The following is a 21,980-nucleotide window of genomic DNA, read 5'->3' on the forward strand; positions in this document are numbered from 1 at the left end:
ATCACACTCTTTTTATCTGTGTGTGAATGTTTGTGCGTTTTTGTGTGTTTTTTAAATTCTGTAATGTTGAAATAGTGTGTCCTGTAAATTCGCAGAAATATTTCCCAGTGTATGGAGAACATTTGATAAAATCAAACAAACTGATGATTATTCCGCAGTGGTCCTACTCAATTCACACATTATCACTAAGGAAATCCGAGAGAGGGGCTGAGAGAGAGAGAGAGATAGAGAGAGAGAGAGAGAGAGAGAGAGAGAGAGAGAGAGAGAGAGAGAGATTGGTTGGGTGGGGGTTCACAGAAGGTTTCATTGGGTTCTGAGTTGTCAGTATCTCGTCTGATTTCTGTGTCGCACTGAGCGGATTCACTCGTTTCCATCAAATCTCCATCGACGGCATTTCGTCATTTACGCGGTAAACATGCAACGTTTCGGCAACTGCGGCTGATGTGATACCGACACAACCCGACTATGGAATGTGGGCAATGCACAGCTGTCAAACTCTTCTTTGATCGACCGCGATGATCACCATGGCAATAATTACGCGTCGGCAACGCAGCGCGATATGGAGAACGTGTGAGAGCGCGCTGTGTGTCAGATAGTGACCGTCTCCAGATCATGCGCGTATGTGTCTGTGTGTACTGTATGTGTGTGAATCCGTCCTGCTCTAGACCGATGGGCATGGCCCGGCGCAGGTGAACGCAAGTTCGCCCGGCTCGCAGTGTCGTTTGGTGAAGCGGTACCGGCTGTTGCGCATCCTGTCGGTTGAAACCCAGTGCGGATGGGTGGTGGTTCCGCACCGCAAAGAGGTCCCCCCGCCTCGCACAGAGAGACCACCCGGATTCTGCAGAGCAATGCCTCGACGCGGAGACGAACATCTTTACATATTGGAGAAGTGCAGTGGGCGACTGCATATAGGCTGATTGTGCGCGCAACAGATTTGGGCCTGGACCGCGGCCAGTCGTGACTTTTGCCTGGCGACACGAACGCGCACCCCACCGCGTCTGGACGCGTGAGTTTGGACCCTTGCCCTCCGCGCAACAGCTGCAAGTTGGTGCCACTAAAGACCTAAAGATCTATCTATCTATCTATCTATCTATCTATCTATCTATCTATCTATCTATCTATCTATCTATCTATCTATCTATCTATCTATCTATCTATCTATCTATCTATCTATCTATCTATCTATCTATCTATCTATCTATCTATCTATCTATCTATCTATCTATCCTCAAACACGCCGATAAACTCAAGCGCACAGGGGTTGCAGGTGTGTAACGCTGGTCAGGATGCAGGTGTCATTTGCCTGTACGGAACACAATCTGAAGAGCCGCAGTGAGGACCGGTTGTGCGGCCTGAGGACTGCCCCTCCACCAGGGGGCAGCAGCGGAGGAGGTGCCGGGAGCGGACAAGGGGGCAACGGCAACTATGCCCCTCAGGGCTCAGCCAAATCACGGGACGCAGGTGTGCCCCGCCCTCTGCCACAAGGCCACGCCCACATGAAAGAGGCGATTGGACGGCACAGCAGCATGAAATACAGGTAAGAAGGAGGGAGGGCGTGGCCGGACAGGTGGAGGTGTGTGGGTGAATCTCCTGATAATGTCAAAACATTTCACTCTGAATAAAAAATATATAATTAAAATGAAAAATAAATTAGGACAGTTTCAGTTTTTGACATTAAGTGTATTGTTTTTAAAATATTTTACTATTAAGGTATCCATTTTATTTAACAATTTTGATTTCCTCGTTGAGATTTTTTATCTCGTTGACCTACCAAAAGTCTTTTTAAAATTTCTATTATTTACTATTGCAATAAACTGTGATATTATGGTGATTTAAATATTGAGGTCAATTATGACCCAGAAATCTTTTGACAAGTTGTGTGATGACTGATTGTGTGTAATGGCACCTGTTGGGGCAGTTCCCTCCGGATGATCTGGGTTATTTCACGTGTTACATGAGTTTTTTAAAGATTCATAAGGGCCCATTGACAGCCACTTTTACATTACCGACTGTGTGCAGACTTGAACGCTTGTGTTATAAGAGACTTGAATGTGTGTCAAACGGGCAAGACAGTGAATCAGCTCCTGTGAGAGCACTGTGTGTGTGTGCGTGCGTGCGTGCGTGCGTGTGTGCGTGCGTGCGTGTGTGCGTGTGTGTGTGTGCGTGCGTGCGTGCGTGCGTGCGTGCGTGCGTGTGTGTGTGTTTGCTTGCATTTTTCACATTATTCCTTCAATGGCCAAAATGTTTGGATGTAATTTAAATGACGTGATGATGAGTGTCAATGCTGTGGTGGTTCGTGTCTTAACAAAATTGTATTTTTTAATCTCTTCAGATGGCAGGTTTATTCTGCACATGGTGGTTATCCAAAACACAGGCACACACAAATGTCACAGCTTGACTATGTTTATTGTCCATTAAGTCTTTAAGAGCATATTTTATTGCTTAATGGCTTTTGTTTGAAAATGCTTCATTGCACCCTTTGGGAGTTAAAACGTTTGTGTGTGTGTGAATTTGTGTGTGTGTGTGTGTACAGACTAATATTATAGGGACAAATTTGTACCTAAAAGTGATCAAAACTTGACAAATCAATCCAAAAGCATCCTCATCTGTAAAAGCGCTATAAGTTTAATTTTTTTTAAAATAGTAAAAATGCAAAGAATGCACAGAAGTCTATGGAATGTCCTCATTTAGTCTGAGAAGTAAATGTGTGCGTGTGTGTGTGTGTGCGTGGGAAGGGTAAACCCTACGGTATGGGGACAAAATGTCCCCACAAAGATGGCAATATCCCAAATCCTTGTCCTTGAGGGGACATTTTTTGGTCCCCATGAGGAAACAAGCTTATAAATCATACAGAATTAACTTTTTTGAAAATCTAAAAGAGCAGAAAGTTTAGTGTGATTGTTAGGTTTAGGGGTAGGGAATATGATATACAGTTTGTACAGTATAAAAACAAGTGCGTCTATGGAATGTCCCCATAAAACATGGAAACCCAACATGCGTGTGTGTGCGTGTGCGTACGTGTTCGTTATTTAAACATCACAATATATGTGTGTGTGATCACACAAACTCTCTAATGACAAATGGCCACACGTCGCCCAGAAACCCGAATGCAGTTTTTTATGTAATGCATGTAGTTACACCCATAGGAGCACACTTGCTGTGCAAAACTATTGGGATTAATAACAGCTGTAAAAACGATCATTTTGCTAATGATTTGTAATTGCCGTGTTTAATAGCTGCTGTTTTCCCTATGCATTATGAGAGGGGCTATTAAGAAACATATGCATCTAATGGCTCATCATCTGGGAATATGGCAGTTGTGAGGCTTCACAGCCACATCCTTGCACATTTGCTTAAATATGCTAGATAATTATTCTTACACCATATGTTTGATCTGTTTTACAACAGTTTCTGTGGGGTTGTGCACTTAACCTGTTCACTTGTCAGTTGTGTTTTAAATGTGTCCGAATATACACACTGTGCTTCACGGTGCCACGGAAGAATCGCTTCGGGTAGCCATCGACTGTTTATGATAACTGAGCCAGACGAACCGCCATCCAAACAGCATTAAAGGTCCCGTATGTAATATTTAGGAGCATCTATTGACAGAAATGCAATATAATATACATAACTATGTGTTCAGAGGAGTATAAAGACCTTACGTAATGAAGCGTTATGTTTTTATTAGCTTAGAATGAACTATTTCTATCTACATACACCGCGGGTCCCCTTGCGTGGAATTCTCCATGTTGTTTCTACAGTAGCCCTGAACGGACAAACTGCTCTACAGAACGCGTTTCGTAAATACTTTACATTATCTCCTTCTGCGAAGAAGCGAAAACGTGACGACATCTTAGTTCTGTTTCGGAGGGCAGAGTGGTGGAGTGAGAAAATGATGAAAATCTTCTAATAAAAAGTGAAGACTTTTTAATTAATTCCAATAAATGTTAATCTTAAATGTTGTGCTTGGACCGTCATTGCTTTTTCATGATATGAAACCTACTAAATGGCACTTTTACACATTTTAGAAATGTTTTGATGCTTTGTAAATATGTTATTGATATATAGGCAAGCGGTTACCCAACTTCATCGTCATAAATATTCATTCATCCAAAAACTAAACTGAGCTAAACCGAAATCGATCGGGTCAGTGACATTGACGTTCAGTTCTTACTCCAACTGCTTAGCTAAGATTAACATTAAACCATCAATCCGAGACAATGTATGCATACTAGAAAGCTGCCACTGTCACACTCTCTCTCTCTCTCTGAGGTGTTCGCAAATCACTTCTCTGTCTGCTCCAGATGTCTGGTGGCAAATTCAGTCTTATCCAAAGATGTTAATTTTTGTTCCTCTCAGCATTGATCCAACATGAAGTCAATTATTTTAGCAGTTATTATATAAAGTATATTTATTTATAGTTAAAAGCTTTAGGTTTCTTGCCTTGCATTAATGTTAACGAATCAATATCTTTATCACATTATCAAATCGTTTAAAAATTAATTCAGCAGGCAAATGGTGACTCATGTTTACTGGATTCCATTTTTGCATCATACGTCATGATTCATGAAACATCTTTTCTCGAGCATTACAAATACTCGCTTCGAACCCTGTAATAACACATACAAGCGTCCAGTGAGAGTCAACATCACAGTTACTCATCCTTTAGTGATGGAACATTGTCATTATTAACTGGGTTAGCCAAGTGAATAGCTGTGTTAGGGGCGATTCACATTTCACACATTCACTGCTTTCTCATGCGGTGCGCGTGCAGCATTCTGAAAAGTTGAACTATTTTCATCTTGATGCGGCGCCGACGCGCCTAGAAAAACGGGAGCGTTGCACCGCATGCGCATCGCGACCGCGTCGCTCCTTATTTGCGCGCGCCTGCCGCGTGTCTACATTTAAAATAACGAATATGCGCGCGGAAAAGACGCGAAATGTAGGCCCGATTCACATTTCGCGTCTTAAACCGTGCGGGAAACGCGAGCTTTACTGCGTTCATTGTTTACTTTGAAGTCATTTCTGACGTATTTTCTGTCATATCATTTCTTTCGTTCTTTTTTTTAATACGCACCATAAACAACCAACACAACGCTCACATCTGCTGACTGACTTTAAGTGGTGTATTTTATTTTTGGGCTTAGCCGTTCCTTTTCATTTGTAAAAGAACAAGGATTTTTGCAAACAGCTTTTTCTAAGTGACAATGAAAAAAGAAAGTAAGGCTTATTTGGAACAGGTTTTATTATGGCATAGATCTGTGCTATTATTTGTCGAAATAATTATTCATTTATAGACAATACCTTTATTAGGCTACAGGACTAAATTACAAAGCACTTCATGTCCCGAGTGGGTTACAGTCCCTAATGCAAACAAGTGTGAATGATTTCTAGTCTGGATAATAAAAGTGAATGACATTTGCATTTGCAGGTTTACAGTCATGGTCCACGGGGTTAAATGCATTTAGCAGTATCGCACTACTGTGTAGACGCGGTGAGCTATCGAAGAGACAAGTGTGAGATTACTGTGTGATTATTTTCTCGGGAGAAATATCTGAAGCAGGAGACTCTGGAGTATGCTGACTGTATGAGAAATTGTGATTTGACAGAGATGTAATTGAGTCCACCTGTTTATGAAATGAAGTAAAACAGATTTGGTTTGAGCTGTAAACACCCTGCTGGGTATCTCAAGGAAGTTGGTCATAAACGAACAGAAGGAAGTGTTGAGTTGGAAGTGGGATGCTGGAAGAATTGTCACGGTAGTTGGGTAAACATCTGTTGTACAGTTTTGTTTTGAGACAAGATAGAAAAACTTCTCCCAAACCTTTGCTTAAAACTCAATTTGAATGAAATTCAGTGTTTTCTGTATTAAAGAGCTCTTGAATGTTCTGTTACAATGACAAGACTCGTATATCCTAATGGACAACCACATGAATTTGACACATTACTTAGCCTACATGTGAGCCCATTGGTTTTACATGAGATTTATAACAAATTGTTCCAAAACAGGGCCATGTGTTTTTGTACATCGCTGCTGTCCTTCTGAAACCTTGTATCTCCATATTTCGTGATTTTAATTAATCTAATTAATCATTACTATTAGTCATCCTTTTTGGTTGTCACTGGGTTTGGCAAATACTGTATCTAACCCATAAAAAGTTAAAAAGCGCTTGTCAAAAAGTGCAGTGTTTTTTTCTTTTTCGTGAATTTGGACATCCGAGGTTTCAGAAGGACAGCAACGACATGTGTTACGTATATGTGGCTTTTCTGTAAACAATTACTGTATGTTGTGATCAAATCTTGAGCCATGAGGTAGACGTTGACATTGCTTCATTTGTAACGCTAGAAGATTAAAAGGTCAGGTCAAAGGTCGCACTGCATTGTGCAATGCAACGCCATAGACAGTTTCATCGGCAACAACATAAACAAACGTTATGTGGCGCAAACTTAATTTCTGGTAGACCTCTGCAAAGAATCAATAAATGTTGAGTAGTTTGAATATAATTTAATACAATGACTATATACAATAAAATAGTAATATTAATTAATATTCATATAAAATCAATTGTGGTAGCCCCTAGCCAGACCGATAACCAAACACAGACCGAAAGTTAACTTTGGGTCAGGCGCGTCTGTCCGATGAAACCGTCTATCCATTATGACACATGGAGCTGCATGGTCATCTGCATGCATGCTTAACATTTTCACAGTAGCTGCCCCCAAAAATAGTACATGAATAATATTCGTATGATAGATTGTCATTCTAAACGTCCCCCCCCCACACTTTTTTTCACTCGCTCAGCATGTGCAGTAATTGCCTATGCTAACTCATTATAAAGGACATTCATCACAATGGGCTTCTAACAGCTTACAGACAGACACACTGAGCTCTCTCTCTCTATTCAATTCTGTTCCACTCTTTCTCTGTATCACATTCCACCCTTTCATCTGTGTGTGTTTTCTTAATTCTGTCTGTGGTTGTCTCTCTCTCTCTCTCTCTCTCTCTCTCTATTCAATTCTGTTCCACTCTTTCTCTGTATCACATTCCACCCTTTCATCTGTGTGTGTTTTCTTAATTCTGTCTGTGGTTGTCTCTCTCTCTCTCTCTCTCTCTCTCTCTCTCTCTCACCACTCTGTTGTGGTGCACTGCAGTATTCTCAGAGCAGTGTGTCAGGATGGTGTTGTGTTCTGCATTTCTGATTCTTTTCAATCTCATGTCTCTCTGATCAGTATTAGAAAGACATGAGCGTTGTTTCAAATCCAGTGAGCCTCCGTAGAGCCTAACAATCTGCCTTTGCTGAGCATATATGCATTTAAATTACATTGAATTATATTCAATGTAATTTAAATGCATTGGCGCTACAGAGCACTGAGCACCAAAACAGCCAGACATAGGAAAAGTTTCTTCCCTCAGGCCATCTACCTCATGTTAAATGTTCTCCTACTGTGCAATACACAACTATATATATACTCATATTTATTATACTTGTACATATGTTGTTGATATAATATTCAGCTATCCACTTTTCCCTGCATAACTTGTATATAACGCAGTTTAATTTGTAAATAGCACATCTGTACATTCAATATACTGCCTTTTGTCCTTTTGGTCAATTGTGTATTGTCTCTCACATATTTATTTGTACTTTTTGTTACCTGTGCCTTGTCACTTTTTTACCTGTATGTGCACTGAAGCTTCACAAATTCTTTTTGTGTCCAAGCACACTGGCAATAAAACATCTTTCTGATTCTGATTATGTTCATCAAAAGACGTTTTGTTAAATTATTATATTTAGTCATAGTTTTCAAAAAAGAGAAACATCTGTTTTTATTCATTTTCGTAAATGATGTTTTATTGTTAAGTTATCTGTTTGTGCAAATGAACTTTTCATTTGTGTACATTATTCAACGTTCCTCTCACCTCATCTGACATTTTGGATTCTTTTTCTGTAATTAACATTCAGTGATGGGCAAGTTGCTCTGAAAAAGTAATTAATTACTAGTTACTAATTACATATTCAATAGTGTAATTAGATTACTGTACAAATTACTCTCTCCAAAAAGTATTTCATTGCTAATTATTAATCATTCTATATTTTATATCAATTAGTTAAGTGAATCAAGGATAGACATGAAACGGCCCTTTTAATTCGTTCAAATAAATAATATAAAACTACATAAAGAAGTATTATTAACTGACAAACCCTTAAAGAAGTATTATTAATTGACAAACGTATTACAAAGGTGAGAATTATACTTTAAAGCATGGATTTTAAAGTTCGACTTTGAATTTTGATGTCAATTTCACTATTGCACAAAGTATTTAGTTTGATTACATCAAAAGTAACTGTAATTAAATTACAGAAAAAATTAGAGTAATCCCTTACTTTCTTCAAGGGAAAAGTAGTTAAATTACAATAACTAGTTACACCCAACACTGTTAACATTGTGGCAGTGCATTCTGGGATTGCAATCTCTGGGAAGAATACGATGTGATGCTGCCTTGTATAATACGGTAGGTTCAGGCGGCATCGTTAAATAATAAAAAACGATCCCTCTGTAGGCAGCGCGCTAGGCTTTGACACACCACGGTGATTTCTCTCTCGTTTAGCAAAATGTATCTATTCGTGCTCCTTGCAATAATTCCTGAGCTACGCTTTTTTTTTTTTTACAGAGGTAACTAAACATTCTTAAACATTCTTAAGAAATAAAGATAAGACAAATGGTCTGAATATGGCATAGTACAGAGCTAAAGGTGCTGTGCCTTTGGATGCCATGTCAATGTGTGAATATTCTGGAGCACCGAGAGATTCAGGTTGAGCATCCCAGCGGCGTCTCATCACATACAGTACATGCACACAGATTCATGCGAGTACATGATTCAGAGCCGTAATGCAGGGCTGCGCACAAAAGGAAAGGACGGCAAACATGAAAGATGACTGGGAAAATGAGGAAAATATTTGTGTGTCAGCATGGATGAGCTTTTTTCCCTCTCTCTTCATGTGATGAATAGATTTTTGCACTGCTTCTTTAGACAACATTAATGATTCATGCAGCTAATTCTCACCGTTCGGGGTGGTAATATGTCTTTATCAGTGTAATGAACAGTCCGTTACACACGCACACACACACACACACACACACACACATGCTGGACACAAACAAATACACAGTTGCACGGCTAAAAATAGACCGGCTGGGCAAACAAAAATAGATGTGGAGAAGAAACAGCGGAGCTTCATGGATCTAAAGATGCTGACAATCTGCCTCTTTCTGTCTCTCTCTCTGTGTGTGTTGAACACATTCTGTACAGTAAGTGAGCAGTCGATCTGATGTTCAGCCTCTGCTGTACGAACAGCATGCGAGGATGATGCTCGTACCTTCATTATGAATCTTTTCTCTTTTTAATCCCTTGTGACGAATGACAATGCATTCACTTCCATAAAAAGACGGAAGTTTTCATAAAGCCAGTTAAATATAGATCTTAGAAATTGATAGTTCCAACTCTGTTCAGATTTCTGGGCTCATTAAATAACCACTTATAACTCTCTAGTAAGCATATACCGTCGCTGCACACTGTAAACCATTTAGGGCACCTTAGCAACCGCAGAGCAACACCCTAGCAACGGCGTATTATGTCCTTGGAACTACTCAACACTCAGCATGTATGGATATGATTTAGCATTACAATGTTACGATATATTAAGACATCAATACTTGCTATGCATAAAACAACCCTGCAGATAAATATTTGTATACAGTGACAAAGAAATTGTGATTTTGTAATTTTCCTGATTTCTTCCTTATTTCTGTCCTCATACTGTTTGTTCTGAAATGTATTTTCTATGAAGCTGCGTTGCAACAATGCAAAATAAAATAAATGCAAACTGAGTCAGGGCGACATGTTTTACTGCTGAAATTTCTTAAGAAAACGTCTTTGTGTCTTTTATCATATTAATGCTGCGGCTCTTTTAAAGCAGAAAAGCTTTTTACTGAAATGTACTTATTCGGCTGGCACTTAAATCCAAGGCGATTTATATTGCATGCATGCTATACATTTGCTCGGTATGTGCGTTCGCTTGGAATCCAATCCACAACCTTTCTTTCTTTTTTTGTTAAATCCAGCCATCATTTGATTGCTAATCAGTGTAAAGTGGTGCGGACGTTCTCATTCTGAAGAACATCTGACTGGGCAGAAATCTATTCAGCGCAGGATGGGTCATCAGTATTTTAGGTCCTTTTTCTCTCTACGTGCAAAACTGTACATTTTAAATGTGTTAATCCTGTAAAACCATTTGTCAACATTTGTGTACACTAGTGTATCAATTACCTTACAGCCAATAGGTGAACTAAACGCTACTATACAAATGATTCATTTTAATATAATGGGATTTTAAAATTGTTTGACAGATTAAAAGTGAGGATTTCATTCCTGTTTGTTGGCATTGTGTTCTTTGTTCCTCAAAGAAACATTGATGAATTTCTTTCTTTCTTTTTTAACCTTTCTCTGAGAATTGAACATTTCGTTTCACATATCAAACACTTTCTCTCTCTTTCAGAAATCTTGGGAAATCTGGCCTGCGTGTTTCCTGCTTGGGTCTCGGTGAGTAATAAACGAGCAATTAATTCGTCTCTGTCTCGTATCAGAGCATCATTGATGCTGAAAACCTTTCACAGTTCAGCACCTGAAGTTATGTTTCATTTATCAACTCGGATATTTCTTCTGAAATTTCTTGAGATGAATGCAAAACGAAACATGAAATCATTGACATAAGAGTATTTGAGATATAGTGAGTATAGCGTACCTCAGATCATTTGGTTTGTATCATTTTGATGGGAAATTCATTTTTATTGTATAGACGTAATAATATACCCTTTTTTCTGAAATCTTATTTAAACTCACATTAGATAGTTTGTCTAAACAGCAGGGGATTTAAGACTTCGAATGAAGAAAAAATTCTGTCATCGTTTACTCGTGTTTGTCACTGATATTTTGAGAAATCAATGTCTCTGTGGTCTTGTGTTCACACAATGGAAGTCAATGAGTTCAATATTGGATGGTTGGTTATCAACGTTCTTCAAAATATCTTCTGTGTGCTCTGCAGAATAAAGAAAGTCATACAGGATGAAAAAATGATAAAAGAGATTTTCATTTTTAGGCGAACTATCCCTTCAGATTGCGTTGCTGTTCAGGAGAAACAGTGTTTTGTGTTTTCTACTTTGGCACGTGTAGTTTTCTTCTCTTTTGCATACCTTCATATATTTCCACGAATCCATGTGATTTCTTTATCCAGAAGTTTAACACCTTCTGTTACAGGCACCTGGGTGACATTTGGCTCTCAGATCTCTGATGAGGTGAGCTGATGTTCAGGATCAAGTTAGCTTTCTTCTCTGACATAGTTATTTAAGTTTCTTTCTACGGTATAATTTTTACACCGAAGCCTTTGAAAGACCTGATGTTTGTGTGTTTATGTTTTAGATGGCAGAGAGTTTAATGACGATAGCCTTTGAGAACGGAGTGAATCTGTTCGACACGGCTGAAGTATACGCTTCAGGCAGGTAGGATTGCCATCGGTGACCTTATATTCTCTTGTTTGTTCCCTTCTGTCTGTGTATGCAGGGTTTTGACTTAACCAATTTGAATGTTAATCGCACTCACTGGGGTCTCTGTTAAACTAAACATAAATGACAGTGAGGTCAATCTCAACAGAACCTGAAGGGTGAGATTAATGTCATGACAACGTGAATAAGTTTAAGCATCATGAGTACAGCCCAAGAGCTCAGACCAGACCGATTTCAGCCGCTCCGTCTGATCATTCTGTCATAGCTGTCTTCACTCATTGTGGGTTATTGTAGGTCGTGCCCTCGTGGCATTATTTTCACCCCGGTGGGGCATTTACACATCTCTAGTCTCTATTTCCACAGCATCTCTTCATCCTCCTCTGGTCTCTGCTGTCATACTGTTGCCCTTCTCATATTCGTCTCTGTCGCTTTTCTTTCTTTCTATTATGCTGCAAACTCAGTGTTTAATGTTTATTACCATTCATTCGAAAAATTTGGCAAAATATTTCAAATAAAGTATAGACAGCTATGCTTTTTGAAGTTCTCAAATGATATTATAGCGCGTGTGATTGTTTATTTTTATAATTTCATACAGTCTCTTTGTGGATAAAAGTCAAATACGGCCACTAAGTTTCGTGTCGATTTGACATTGTTAAGCAATTGTCAATGCTGATTGGCCGATTGTGATTGCCCTGATAGACTCTTATTGGCCGGACAGAGACACAACACACGTCGATTGGTCGAAAAAGCTAAATTTATAAAAAGCAAATTCAGGCAGTATTTTAGCTTGCGTTCAGGTCTGGATTTCTTGACTTTACAGATATTTTTACGGAACGGAAAGACAGAGATGATAATGAATACGGTCACTTTTGTCAGTGCAAAAATAAAATCAACTGATTTTGTGTCGTTCTTTTCCGCAGGGCTGAAGTCACTCTGGGGAACATCATTAAGAATAAAGGCTGGAGGTGACCTGTTTTATTCTAATGTCTCACTTTCTATTAGCATCCTGGGAAATCAATTTGAATATATGAAAGAATAAATCAACTCTCTATACAATTTATTCTTCCGAGTCTGCCCGTGAAATATTGTAACTTGGTCTGCATGCTGCATACACATAACTTTACGAAAGAAGTTAAAAAAACATTTTAAAATCAGATTAAGATGTGTGTATAGAGTTTGTGTGGCAAGTATTATTACGGTTTTTAAAATATTTTAAATTAGCTTTTGTTTGTATATTTTTATTTTTCATGTTAATTTTAGATCATTTTAACAATTTTAGTTTATTATATATTTAGGATGTTTAAATATTGCTAATAAGGTTGAATTCATTTTTATTTCTATTATTATATTTTATTAAGTTTATTTATTTAGTTTAAGTTTAGATTTTATTTATTACCAGTTAATATTTTAGTGCCTTTTTAAATATTGTTATTTTGCTAGGTTGAATTTATTTTTATTTCCATTAATTTTGTATTTAAAATGTATTTTTATTTTATATTAGTTGTTCATGTTTAAGTTAACTTCAAATCATGTAAGCTCTTCAAATTACACTTATTTCAGCTTTGCTAAAACAACATTTTTAATTTTCTTTTAGTTTAAGATTTTTAAATAGTATTTAGGCCTGTATTTGTTCAATTTTAATAACAGAAATGTTTAATAGTTTTAGCCCTGATTTGGTCATTTAATTTAAATTTAGTAACGTAAAAAATCTCTCCTCTGTTTAATAACCAATCTCTCTTTAAAAAACAAATGTGTTTCAGACGGTCCAGTTACGTCATAACAACTAAGATCTACTGGGGAGGACAGTGAGTGCGTTTAATTATTAAATGCACACATTCAGACAAAACGCATCTAAATGAAGCAGTCAGAATTGAAAGTGCAGTTTGTAAATTGTGAAACTATTCCAATGAAAGGTTTGATGAATGACATCTATTGATCAATGTGTGTGTGAATTAAAACACTCATTGACTTTTTTTTCAAATAAATACGTCACTACAAAAACTAATAGACATGCATTTAACCATAATCCTTTACATTTTTTTTATTCATATCATGTGTAAAAATATTATTTTGAAACCTGATGTTTCCATGAACAATCCACAGGGCAGAGACAGAGAGAGGGCTGTCCAGAAAACACATCATCGAAGGTAAAGTGTCGTTTTATTCAATCATGATGATGACGGTTTGAGTTCTGACGTCAGTGACAGTGATGTATCCGCAGGTCTCAGAGGTTCTCTGTCTAGACTGCAGCTGGATTATGTGGATCTCGTCTTTGCCAATCGAAGCGATGTGAACAGTCCTATGGAAGGTCTTTCATTTCTCTAGTGTCTTTCAGTCAAGTTATTATGAATGCAAAGTAAATGTCACATCCCTTATCAAGATCGCTCTTGTGTGTTTTACAGAGGTGGTACGTGCCATGACATTTGTTATAAACCAGGGTATGGCCATGTACTGGGGCACGTCACGCTGGAGTGCAATGGAGATAATGGTGTGTTCTGCTTTAAAATGTTAAAATGCCTTCCTGTTTCATCATCGCAGATTTACCATTTTTAATCATTATTCTAGCAATATATACGATATATGGATATTTTTGTTTAAAGGGTTTATTCAATTACATTTGGCACAAATCTAACCTCATATCTGTCCTCACACCCATCAAGAAATATCAAGCCATGTATAGTTTTTTGGACATGATGACATGCTTTTAAAGCAAAACACTTTATAATTAGATTTACTATAAGTGCATAAGACAGTGATATATATTGATGCTGGAGGGTACGTAATGTTGATGGCTTAAATGTCAAAATTTACATTTATGAGGTCTAACCTCATATAGTTTAGGTGTCCATATGGAAGACATTTGACCATGTTTATGTGTGTGTTCCTGTGTTTAGGAGGCATACTCTGTAGCGAGACAGTTTAACCTAATCCCACCCGTGTGCGAACAGGCCGAGTATCATTACTTTCAGAGGGATAAAGTTGAAGTACAGCTCCCTGAGCTTTACCACAAGATCGGTGAGTAAACAGAGTTACTTCAGTTTGTTCGGGCAGTGTCCAAAGTCGGACCGGAGGGCCGGTGTCCTGCAGAGTTTAGTTTCAACCCTAATCAAACACACCTGAACCCGCTAATCAAGGTCTCACTAGGCAGACTAGAAACTTCCAGACAGGTGTGTTGAGCCAAGTTGGAGCAAACTCTGACACCGGCCCTCCAGGACCAGTGTTGGGTGTAACTAGTTACAAAGTAATTAGTTACTGTAATTTAATTACTTTTCCCTTGAAAAAGTAAAGTAAGGGATTACTCTTATTTTTTCTGTAATTTAATTACAGTTACTTCTGATGTAATTAAACTAAATACTTTGTGTAATATGTGTGTGTGCAGAAGAGGAATTAACATCAAAATTCAAAGTCTAACTTTAAAATCCGTGCTTTAGTGTATAATTCTCACATTTGTAATTAATAATAATACTTTACGTAGTTTTATATGATTTATTTGAATGAATTAAAAGAGCCGTTTCATGTCTATCCTTGAATCACTTAACTCATCAAGGTTGATGTAGGATATAGAAAGTAATTAGTAATAAGTAATTAAATACTTTTTGAAGAGAGTAACTTGCACAGTGATCTAATTACATTATAGAATGTGTAATTAGTAACTAGTAATTAATTACTTTTTCAGAGTAACTTACCCAACACTGTCCAGGACCTACTTTAGACACCCCTGAAAAAGCGACTCTGGTGATGCCTCACTGCCTCACAGTGGCTTAATGGAAACGGAATAGTGAACTGAAATGTTCTGCGACGGTCCAAACGTCAAACAGAGCTCACGGTTGAGTTTGAATAATAGCATAAGAATAAATAGCACAAATATCGGTTGAAAAAGACAAAGTAGTCAACATTTTAAACACTTCTTATAGGGCCTTCACACAGTTAAAGGGATAGTTCACCCAAACATGAAAATTCCAAACCTGTGGGGAAAAAAAATATTTTTTTCTGTTATTCACAAGAGAGGATATTTTGAAGAATGTTTGTAACCAAACAGTTCTGGGGCACCATTGACTACTATAGTATAACAAAAATGACTGTGGTAGTCAATGGTGCCCCAGAACGTTTTGTTTTCCCGCATTCTTCTAAATATTTTATTTTGTGTTTAACAAAATAAAAGTTTATTAATGCAGGTTTGGAACGACTTGAGGGTGAATAACTGATGACAGAAGTTTCATTTTTGGGTGAACTATCACTTTAATTAACGAAATATTGATTCGTTATTATTCTGTAGCCGATGTGCCGATGGGTTTAAATTGATCCAAATTCTTGTGACAAATACTGAATAGAACAGCTAAACTCTGTTCACCATATTGTAAAAAGTCTTATTGCATTTTGGGATGGATGTGATGCTGTTTGAGACTTCGGTCAAATGAGATTTCTTATAAGGCAGCATTATTTTTGTATTATTTTAATGTCTTGTTAGGGAGCTCAGTAAAGCTCGGAGCAGAACAGGTCCCAGATATGTCAAAGTCTGGGAATATTCATTGAAATGTCTCAGTAGCTTGCTATTTATTTGAGGGGTGTCTAAAAGATCTGCACAAATGATCAAATGAAGACAACAAAGCCGTTTATGATCGATGCTGTGAGACTGGTTTCCATCTAAAAATACTCATTAAATACTATTCGATTTATCTATGTCAGGTGTGGGAGCAATGACGTGGTCTCCTCTGGCATGCGGACTCATCACAGGGAAATACAGCGACGGCGTTCCCGACTGTTCGCGGGCCTCAATGAAAGTGAGTTTTAAGAGTTTGTGAACACCTGTCACCATTTCGTCCGCGTGCACTCATGTGACTAACATGAGTGTGCGTGTGTGTCAGGGATATCAGTGGCTGAAGGAGCGAGTACACAGTGAAGAAGGACGCAGACAACTGGCCAAAATTAAAGAGCTCCATCTGGTGGCCGACAGGTTGGGCTGCACAGCTGCGCAGCTTGCGATCGGTAAGACACAACGCAACCCGACATGCTTTGCGGTCCCTCAAGAGGACACTTACAAGGATTTTACGCACAGATACACGGAAGGTCGTCACAGCTTTCAGTAGTAATAGCTGTTTGGCAGTGGAAACTTTGTTAACGCCTGTGAATGGGACTCACTTGTCACCTGCTCCAGATGCCCACAAATCAATTAACACCATGCTGAACTGCATACGGAGCAGAAGTGTGTGGACGTCAGAGAGATTTCTGCTCTTATACAAGCATTTCGCCCGCTGTGTAAAATTGCAGACCACATATTTGGAGGGCTTTAAGACCCGGCGGAACTCTCCCCTGATAGCGCACGTACATCTGGCAGACATCTATTTGATAGACATCTGGCAGATGCTGTTTGCTCATCTGCCCTACATCTCTGAGACGTCTGCACGTCATATAGACCTCTGGAAGATGTCTGGAAGATGTGTATGATTTAGACTGGATGTACAACAGCTCTTTCGAAGATGTTTTTACACAGCGGATGTTTTCCAGATCTCCTTATCTTACAGATGTACCTGTGCTATCTGGGTCTGGTTGCTTCTGCAGTGAACTGAACCAACGCAAAAGCAAATCATCGTTTATTTCGCCAATAAACGCTTTCATCGGACGCACATTCACACTCATTTCCCTGCCTTTCAGCAAGGATTGTTGGGCATCACCTAATTAATATTCATGAGCCGATGAAGGTTCAAGTTCTCAAAGGTTCTTTATAAATAAAGCTTCATTTACCCCCTTGCACATTAATGTGAAAATCTCTCATTCAGCCTGGTGTTTACGTAGCGAGGGGGTCAGTTCAGTACTTCTTGGTGTTTCCAACACAGACCAACTTCTTGAGAACCTTGGAGCCCTGCGGGTAACAAACACACACACATATAAACATATATAGTCATACACACACACACTTAGATGAACACACATATATGCACTTAAAGACTCACAACATAATGTTCACTATTGTCACTAATGTTCATTATTGTCATGTTCACCACAGATTCTGTCCCAAATGACTCCTCAGACCGTAGGCGAGATAGATGCACTCCTGGGCAACAAGCCTCACTCCAAGAAAGAGTCACGTGCGTGAGAGAACGAGACGATTGCCGAAATACTTTCAGCCGGACAAAGAAAAGGAAAGCGAAAGGGGGAAACGACTGAACGCGGCGTCCCATCGCTTCTCTGCTCTCCCGTATATTACAACGCCTGCATGCCTTCTGCAACCTGCTTTCTGCCCATACCGCACCGCTCTCTGTAACCCAACTCAAATATCCAAACATACCTACAAACAAAACGTGCAAACTGCCGTCGGCCACCTCGCAGAAATGCGAGGAACGAGATCTTTCTTTACTTGGAGACACCAAAGTTTTTGTCTTCCAGGAGGAAGTCTTGCAGAAAGAGGAAATATAGGAGGCGAATGACGACTTCATGACCTCTCTCGCCCCTTTCCCTCACCAGTGGACGAGCTGTTATGAGAGAGCGTGTGTTAACTTAGGCATGAACGAGTGTTTGTACGTGTGCATGCAGTGACACTTCAAATCGAACCTCGATGTCCGGCGTGCACCTCAAAAACCAGACGCCACGTCTCACGGTGTGGACAGCGCAATAGCCGCTTGACGTTGCCAGATGTTTACGAAAGCTGCTTGTCGCATTTGTTGGGACGTGCGCTGTCTGTCGAGGTGCAGAAGAGCATGGCGGACTCTCCGGCGTGTGACAGGAACACGCAGCGACTGCAGATGGCTGGTTGGACACATCACAAGTCTTCCTCCGTTTCCCTCCTTTCCATCTCTCCTTGTGTTTACAATGGTGCACCTGTCCCTTTAAGAGAATCTGTGCAGTTGTAGGAGGGGTGTGTGTGTGTGTGTGTGTGTGTGTGTGTGTGTGTGTGTGTGTGTGCGTGTGTGTGCGTGCGTGCGTGTGTGTGTGTGTGTGTGTGTGTGTGTGTGCGTGCGTGCGTGCGTGCGTGTGTGTATATGTGTGTGTGGTGCCTCACAAACGTGTTCATAGCTAATTCCTTATTTACCAAAAAATGACTGAAACTCATCATTTGAATGTGACATTGTTATACAGTGACCTGAAAATGTATTTGGGCGCTTAAGCCACACATCACATCTTATGGTTTTTATTGTATTTGACCAAAGAATCCCAATTTTATTAAATTGTTACATTGTTACAATAGACGTTTGTTAGATTTGAAATGAATAATGACAGATATATTGTGAGAAAAGGCTCCGCATGATTTGACATCTCGCTTGAAAGTCCTGGTACATTTTAAGGCCACTCTGTGTGAAAATGAACAGAAATATAAAGGATACCTAAATATTAACATCCCATACTTTGTCATTTTAGAGACTTTTGTGGTAATGATATAATTTGGTCTTTTGGCATATTACTATGAGAACACTGCAGATGGGATTTTGGCCCATTTTTGTAGGCATACTTGCTCGAGGTCATACTTTGGCAAAGGGATTGCGGTTTTTGTTATTTTATTATAGTTTATTAAAAATTTAATTAAATTGATTTATATAGCAATGTAAACAGATAAATAATAAAATGACAAACTGCATAAGAAATTAAACTAAAAAATAACATGAAATATAAAAATTAAAGCTAATTCAAAATACATATATATTTCGACATATACAAAACTAAAATAAAACTGACAACAAAACTATTATAAGTCTGGTAACTTGTAACTGCAGACTAGTGTTCATGTGGACAGTTCAGGTCACTAACAGTCTTGTTCGCAATCTTTTCCTTATTTTCTGACATCGCTATACAATCTAATCAATAAGGATGCCAAAAGGTTTAAAAAAGGCAAAAAACAGTAGGCCTACACTGTAAAAAAAATTCTGTAAAAAAAAAAAAAAATTCTGTAAGCTGGAGAAATCGAAATATACATTAAAATATTTTTTTCCTGTAAATTACAGGATATAAGGATATATATGAAATTGTTTTTCTTGTAAATTTGTTGTATTTTTCCTGTAATTTTACGTTTTTTGACCGTATTTCAAAGATAATTAAAAAACAAAAAAATTGACATTTTACGTGGAAATCTGTAAAAAAAAGAAAGAAAATTTCTGTAAAATTACGTTTTGTTTTTTTACAGTTTATGTTTTGCATAAAACAATTTCACATGTAATCATTTATAATTGCAGCGCTTAAAAAGAAATAAAACTACATTTAAATGTTGAATATGTAAATCATTGAAATAAGAGAACCGGGTGTGAATACTTTTGCGAGGCATCATACATGTATGTTTGCGTGCGTGTGGAGCATGGCTTCTGTGGTCAGCGTCCTTTGCACTAAGTGGACAGTGTCATAATTTTATGATCATAGTTCACAAGTAGTCATGACGGTTAACATGACCAGAGAACTGTGCTAGTATTGATGTGTGTTTGACACACACACGCTGCGTCAGTGACAATGAAAAGCGAAGCACTTCACTAGTTTGTGTGTTTGTGTCGTTTCATGATTTCGAACAGGCACAGATGAGACTCCTGCACATTGGCTGGATTAAATTAATATTTACTGTCTATTTCATTTGGCCAACATTGTATATGTGCAGTGCCATACAACAAGGCTGTCCAATCCAACTCATGTTACACGTGTTACAGACAAGCACCGGCCTAGACTTTGTTCAGACAGGCAGAAAAAATCTGTGGTCTGTTTAGTTAAATCGTAATAAGATAACGTAAAATGATTCACTGGGTATTTACTTCACTGTCAAAACAAATAGATTTTATGACTTACAAAAAGATGTGCAGAAAGTTAACAAAAACAAATCAGATTTGAGTGCCGTTCGAACAAAGATTAGGACTTTGTTTGGGACAAGATTAGGAGAAAAAATGAACACAAAAACTTTCAGCACAGTAAACAGGTATAGACATTATCTGACCCTTCATTTATAAAAAATAATTTAAATTCTTTGAGTTCAAGTTAATGCCATCTAAATGTTTGACGTGGATTTTAGATAGAAATTGTCCTAAGACCAGTTTTTTAAGAGATAAAGGTTTAATGGTCAAACTGGGCCACTTTTACACGGGGTAACATAAATCCCTTTATTCTTTACTTGTAATGCAAATTTACCAGTCTGTATTCTCTCTAATGTCTCTTTGTGTTTATATTCCTCGATGACTTATGTAAGTATTGTACCTGAGTTGGTTATGGAAATATTTTTGGCATCTATGTTAGAAAGAAAAGGCTTTTTTTAAAAGACATGCATAACCATTAGCAAGACGGAACTATCATTAGTTTACAGAACTAATACATTTAGTGCACTCCCTCATATGGTGATTTTGCCTGAATATGTTAAAATTTACTGTCATGCAACAAGGGAAAAAAACGTGAAAAAGAAAAAAACTAACAAGAACAAGCCCTGTACTGAATGTATCTTGCTTGCCTTTAAAATGTGTGGAGAAAACTGTTGTCACATGTGTCATTTATATCAACGGCTACAGCATTTGCATGTTAAACATACCAACATACCACACGCACGCACACACACACACACACACACGCACACATACACATTAATCTTTGTTTAAGAATGCTGCACATAAACCCAGAAGACAGATGTGCATCACAGGTCACTCAATACAGAAATGTTAAAGGCATTTAACCACACCTGACAATCAGAGAGTAACTTGAAAGTCAGCGTTGTTTTTAAAAAGACAAGTCTATGTGGCTGAATATGAGTAACCGAGCACATTTGCAGAGACCCTCAGAGTATGTGTAGTTGGACTGCATTAAACAGCTGGAAGTTTAACACACCAGTGACTTTATTTAATACAAATAAATGTTACACTAAACTACTTGAACTTCTCACACATTACACAGATAGCTGAATATTCAGATATGTGTATTTTGTTGGAATGTGATCTTGTGACATCAGCCCTTGGGTGACATGACTGACCCAGTTCTTTCGCCAAGGCTTGGAAATGACAGAGAGTGTGTGGATAAATGTTTTTGAGGTATGTTGATTTTCTGTGAGATCTTCTGCACAACACTCACAGACACATTCACACAAACATTACTACACAACACACAAATTACTAACTAAATCATAGAGACAACACAGACAATCTATATTAAAGTTTTTTTTTTAAGTGACATGCATATTTTATGCCTAAATAATGACTAATAGGTATCAACAGTGTTGATACTGAAAATAAGCCCATCCATGTCATTATTTTCTTTTTAACATTTTAGAGACTTCAAGAGGAGATTTACAAACAAATAGTTGATAACAAATAGATTAAAGATACGCAAATAAATGTAGTGCCTGACAAAATTAAATTACGAATGAATGGAATGAGACACGCAAATTAGGTTTGTGCTTTCACAAAAATGTAAAAAATAAATTCACAAATAAAAAAATGAATTTGAATATAGGATACTAATATGTTTTATGT

The 21,980-nt window shown here is 38.1% G+C and overlaps 1 protein-coding gene across 1 annotated transcript; it reads left to right on the forward strand.

Moving 5' to 3' along the window:
- The first annotated feature begins 254 nt into the window (after positions 1-254).
- LOC130546723 (voltage-gated potassium channel subunit beta-3) lies at positions 255-21,093 on the forward strand. The gene is made up of 14 exons (XM_057322146.1): positions 255-1,537; positions 10,560-10,603; positions 11,318-11,355; positions 11,480-11,559; positions 12,483-12,527; positions 13,323-13,367; positions 13,666-13,709; positions 13,784-13,870; positions 13,965-14,050; positions 14,457-14,577; positions 16,249-16,343; positions 16,428-16,548; positions 17,340-17,428; positions 17,567-21,093. The coding sequence occupies exons 1-14, from the start codon at positions 1,287-1,289 to the stop codon at positions 17,654-17,656; spliced, it is 1,236 nt and encodes a 411-aa protein (XP_057178129.1). The 5' UTR covers positions 255-1,286; the 3' UTR covers positions 17,657-21,093.
- Positions 21,094-21,980: the final 887 nt, after the last annotated feature.

Source organism: Triplophysa rosa, linkage group LG2 (assembly GCF_024868665.1).
Source record: "Triplophysa rosa linkage group LG2, Trosa_1v2, whole genome shotgun sequence".
In the NCBI taxonomy this organism is placed as follows: Eukaryota; Metazoa; Chordata; class Actinopteri; order Cypriniformes; family Nemacheilidae; genus Triplophysa; species Triplophysa rosa.

What these genes read in the sequence shown, in the direction of transcription:
- LOC130546723 (XM_057322146.1), top strand. Translation starts at nt 1,287, where the DNA reads ATGCAGGTGTCATTTGCCTGTACGGAACACAATCTGAAGAGCCGCAGT. An exon ending in CACAGCAGCATGAAATACAG is followed by an intron (nt 1,538 to 10,559) that starts GTAAGAAGGAGG and finishes TCTCTCTTTCAG; the next exon opens with AAATCTTGGGAAATCTGGCC. An exon ending in GTTCGCGGGCCTCAATGAAA is followed by an intron (nt 16,344 to 16,427) that starts GTGAGTTTTAAG and finishes CGTGTGTGTCAG; the next exon opens with GGATATCAGTGGCTGAAGGA.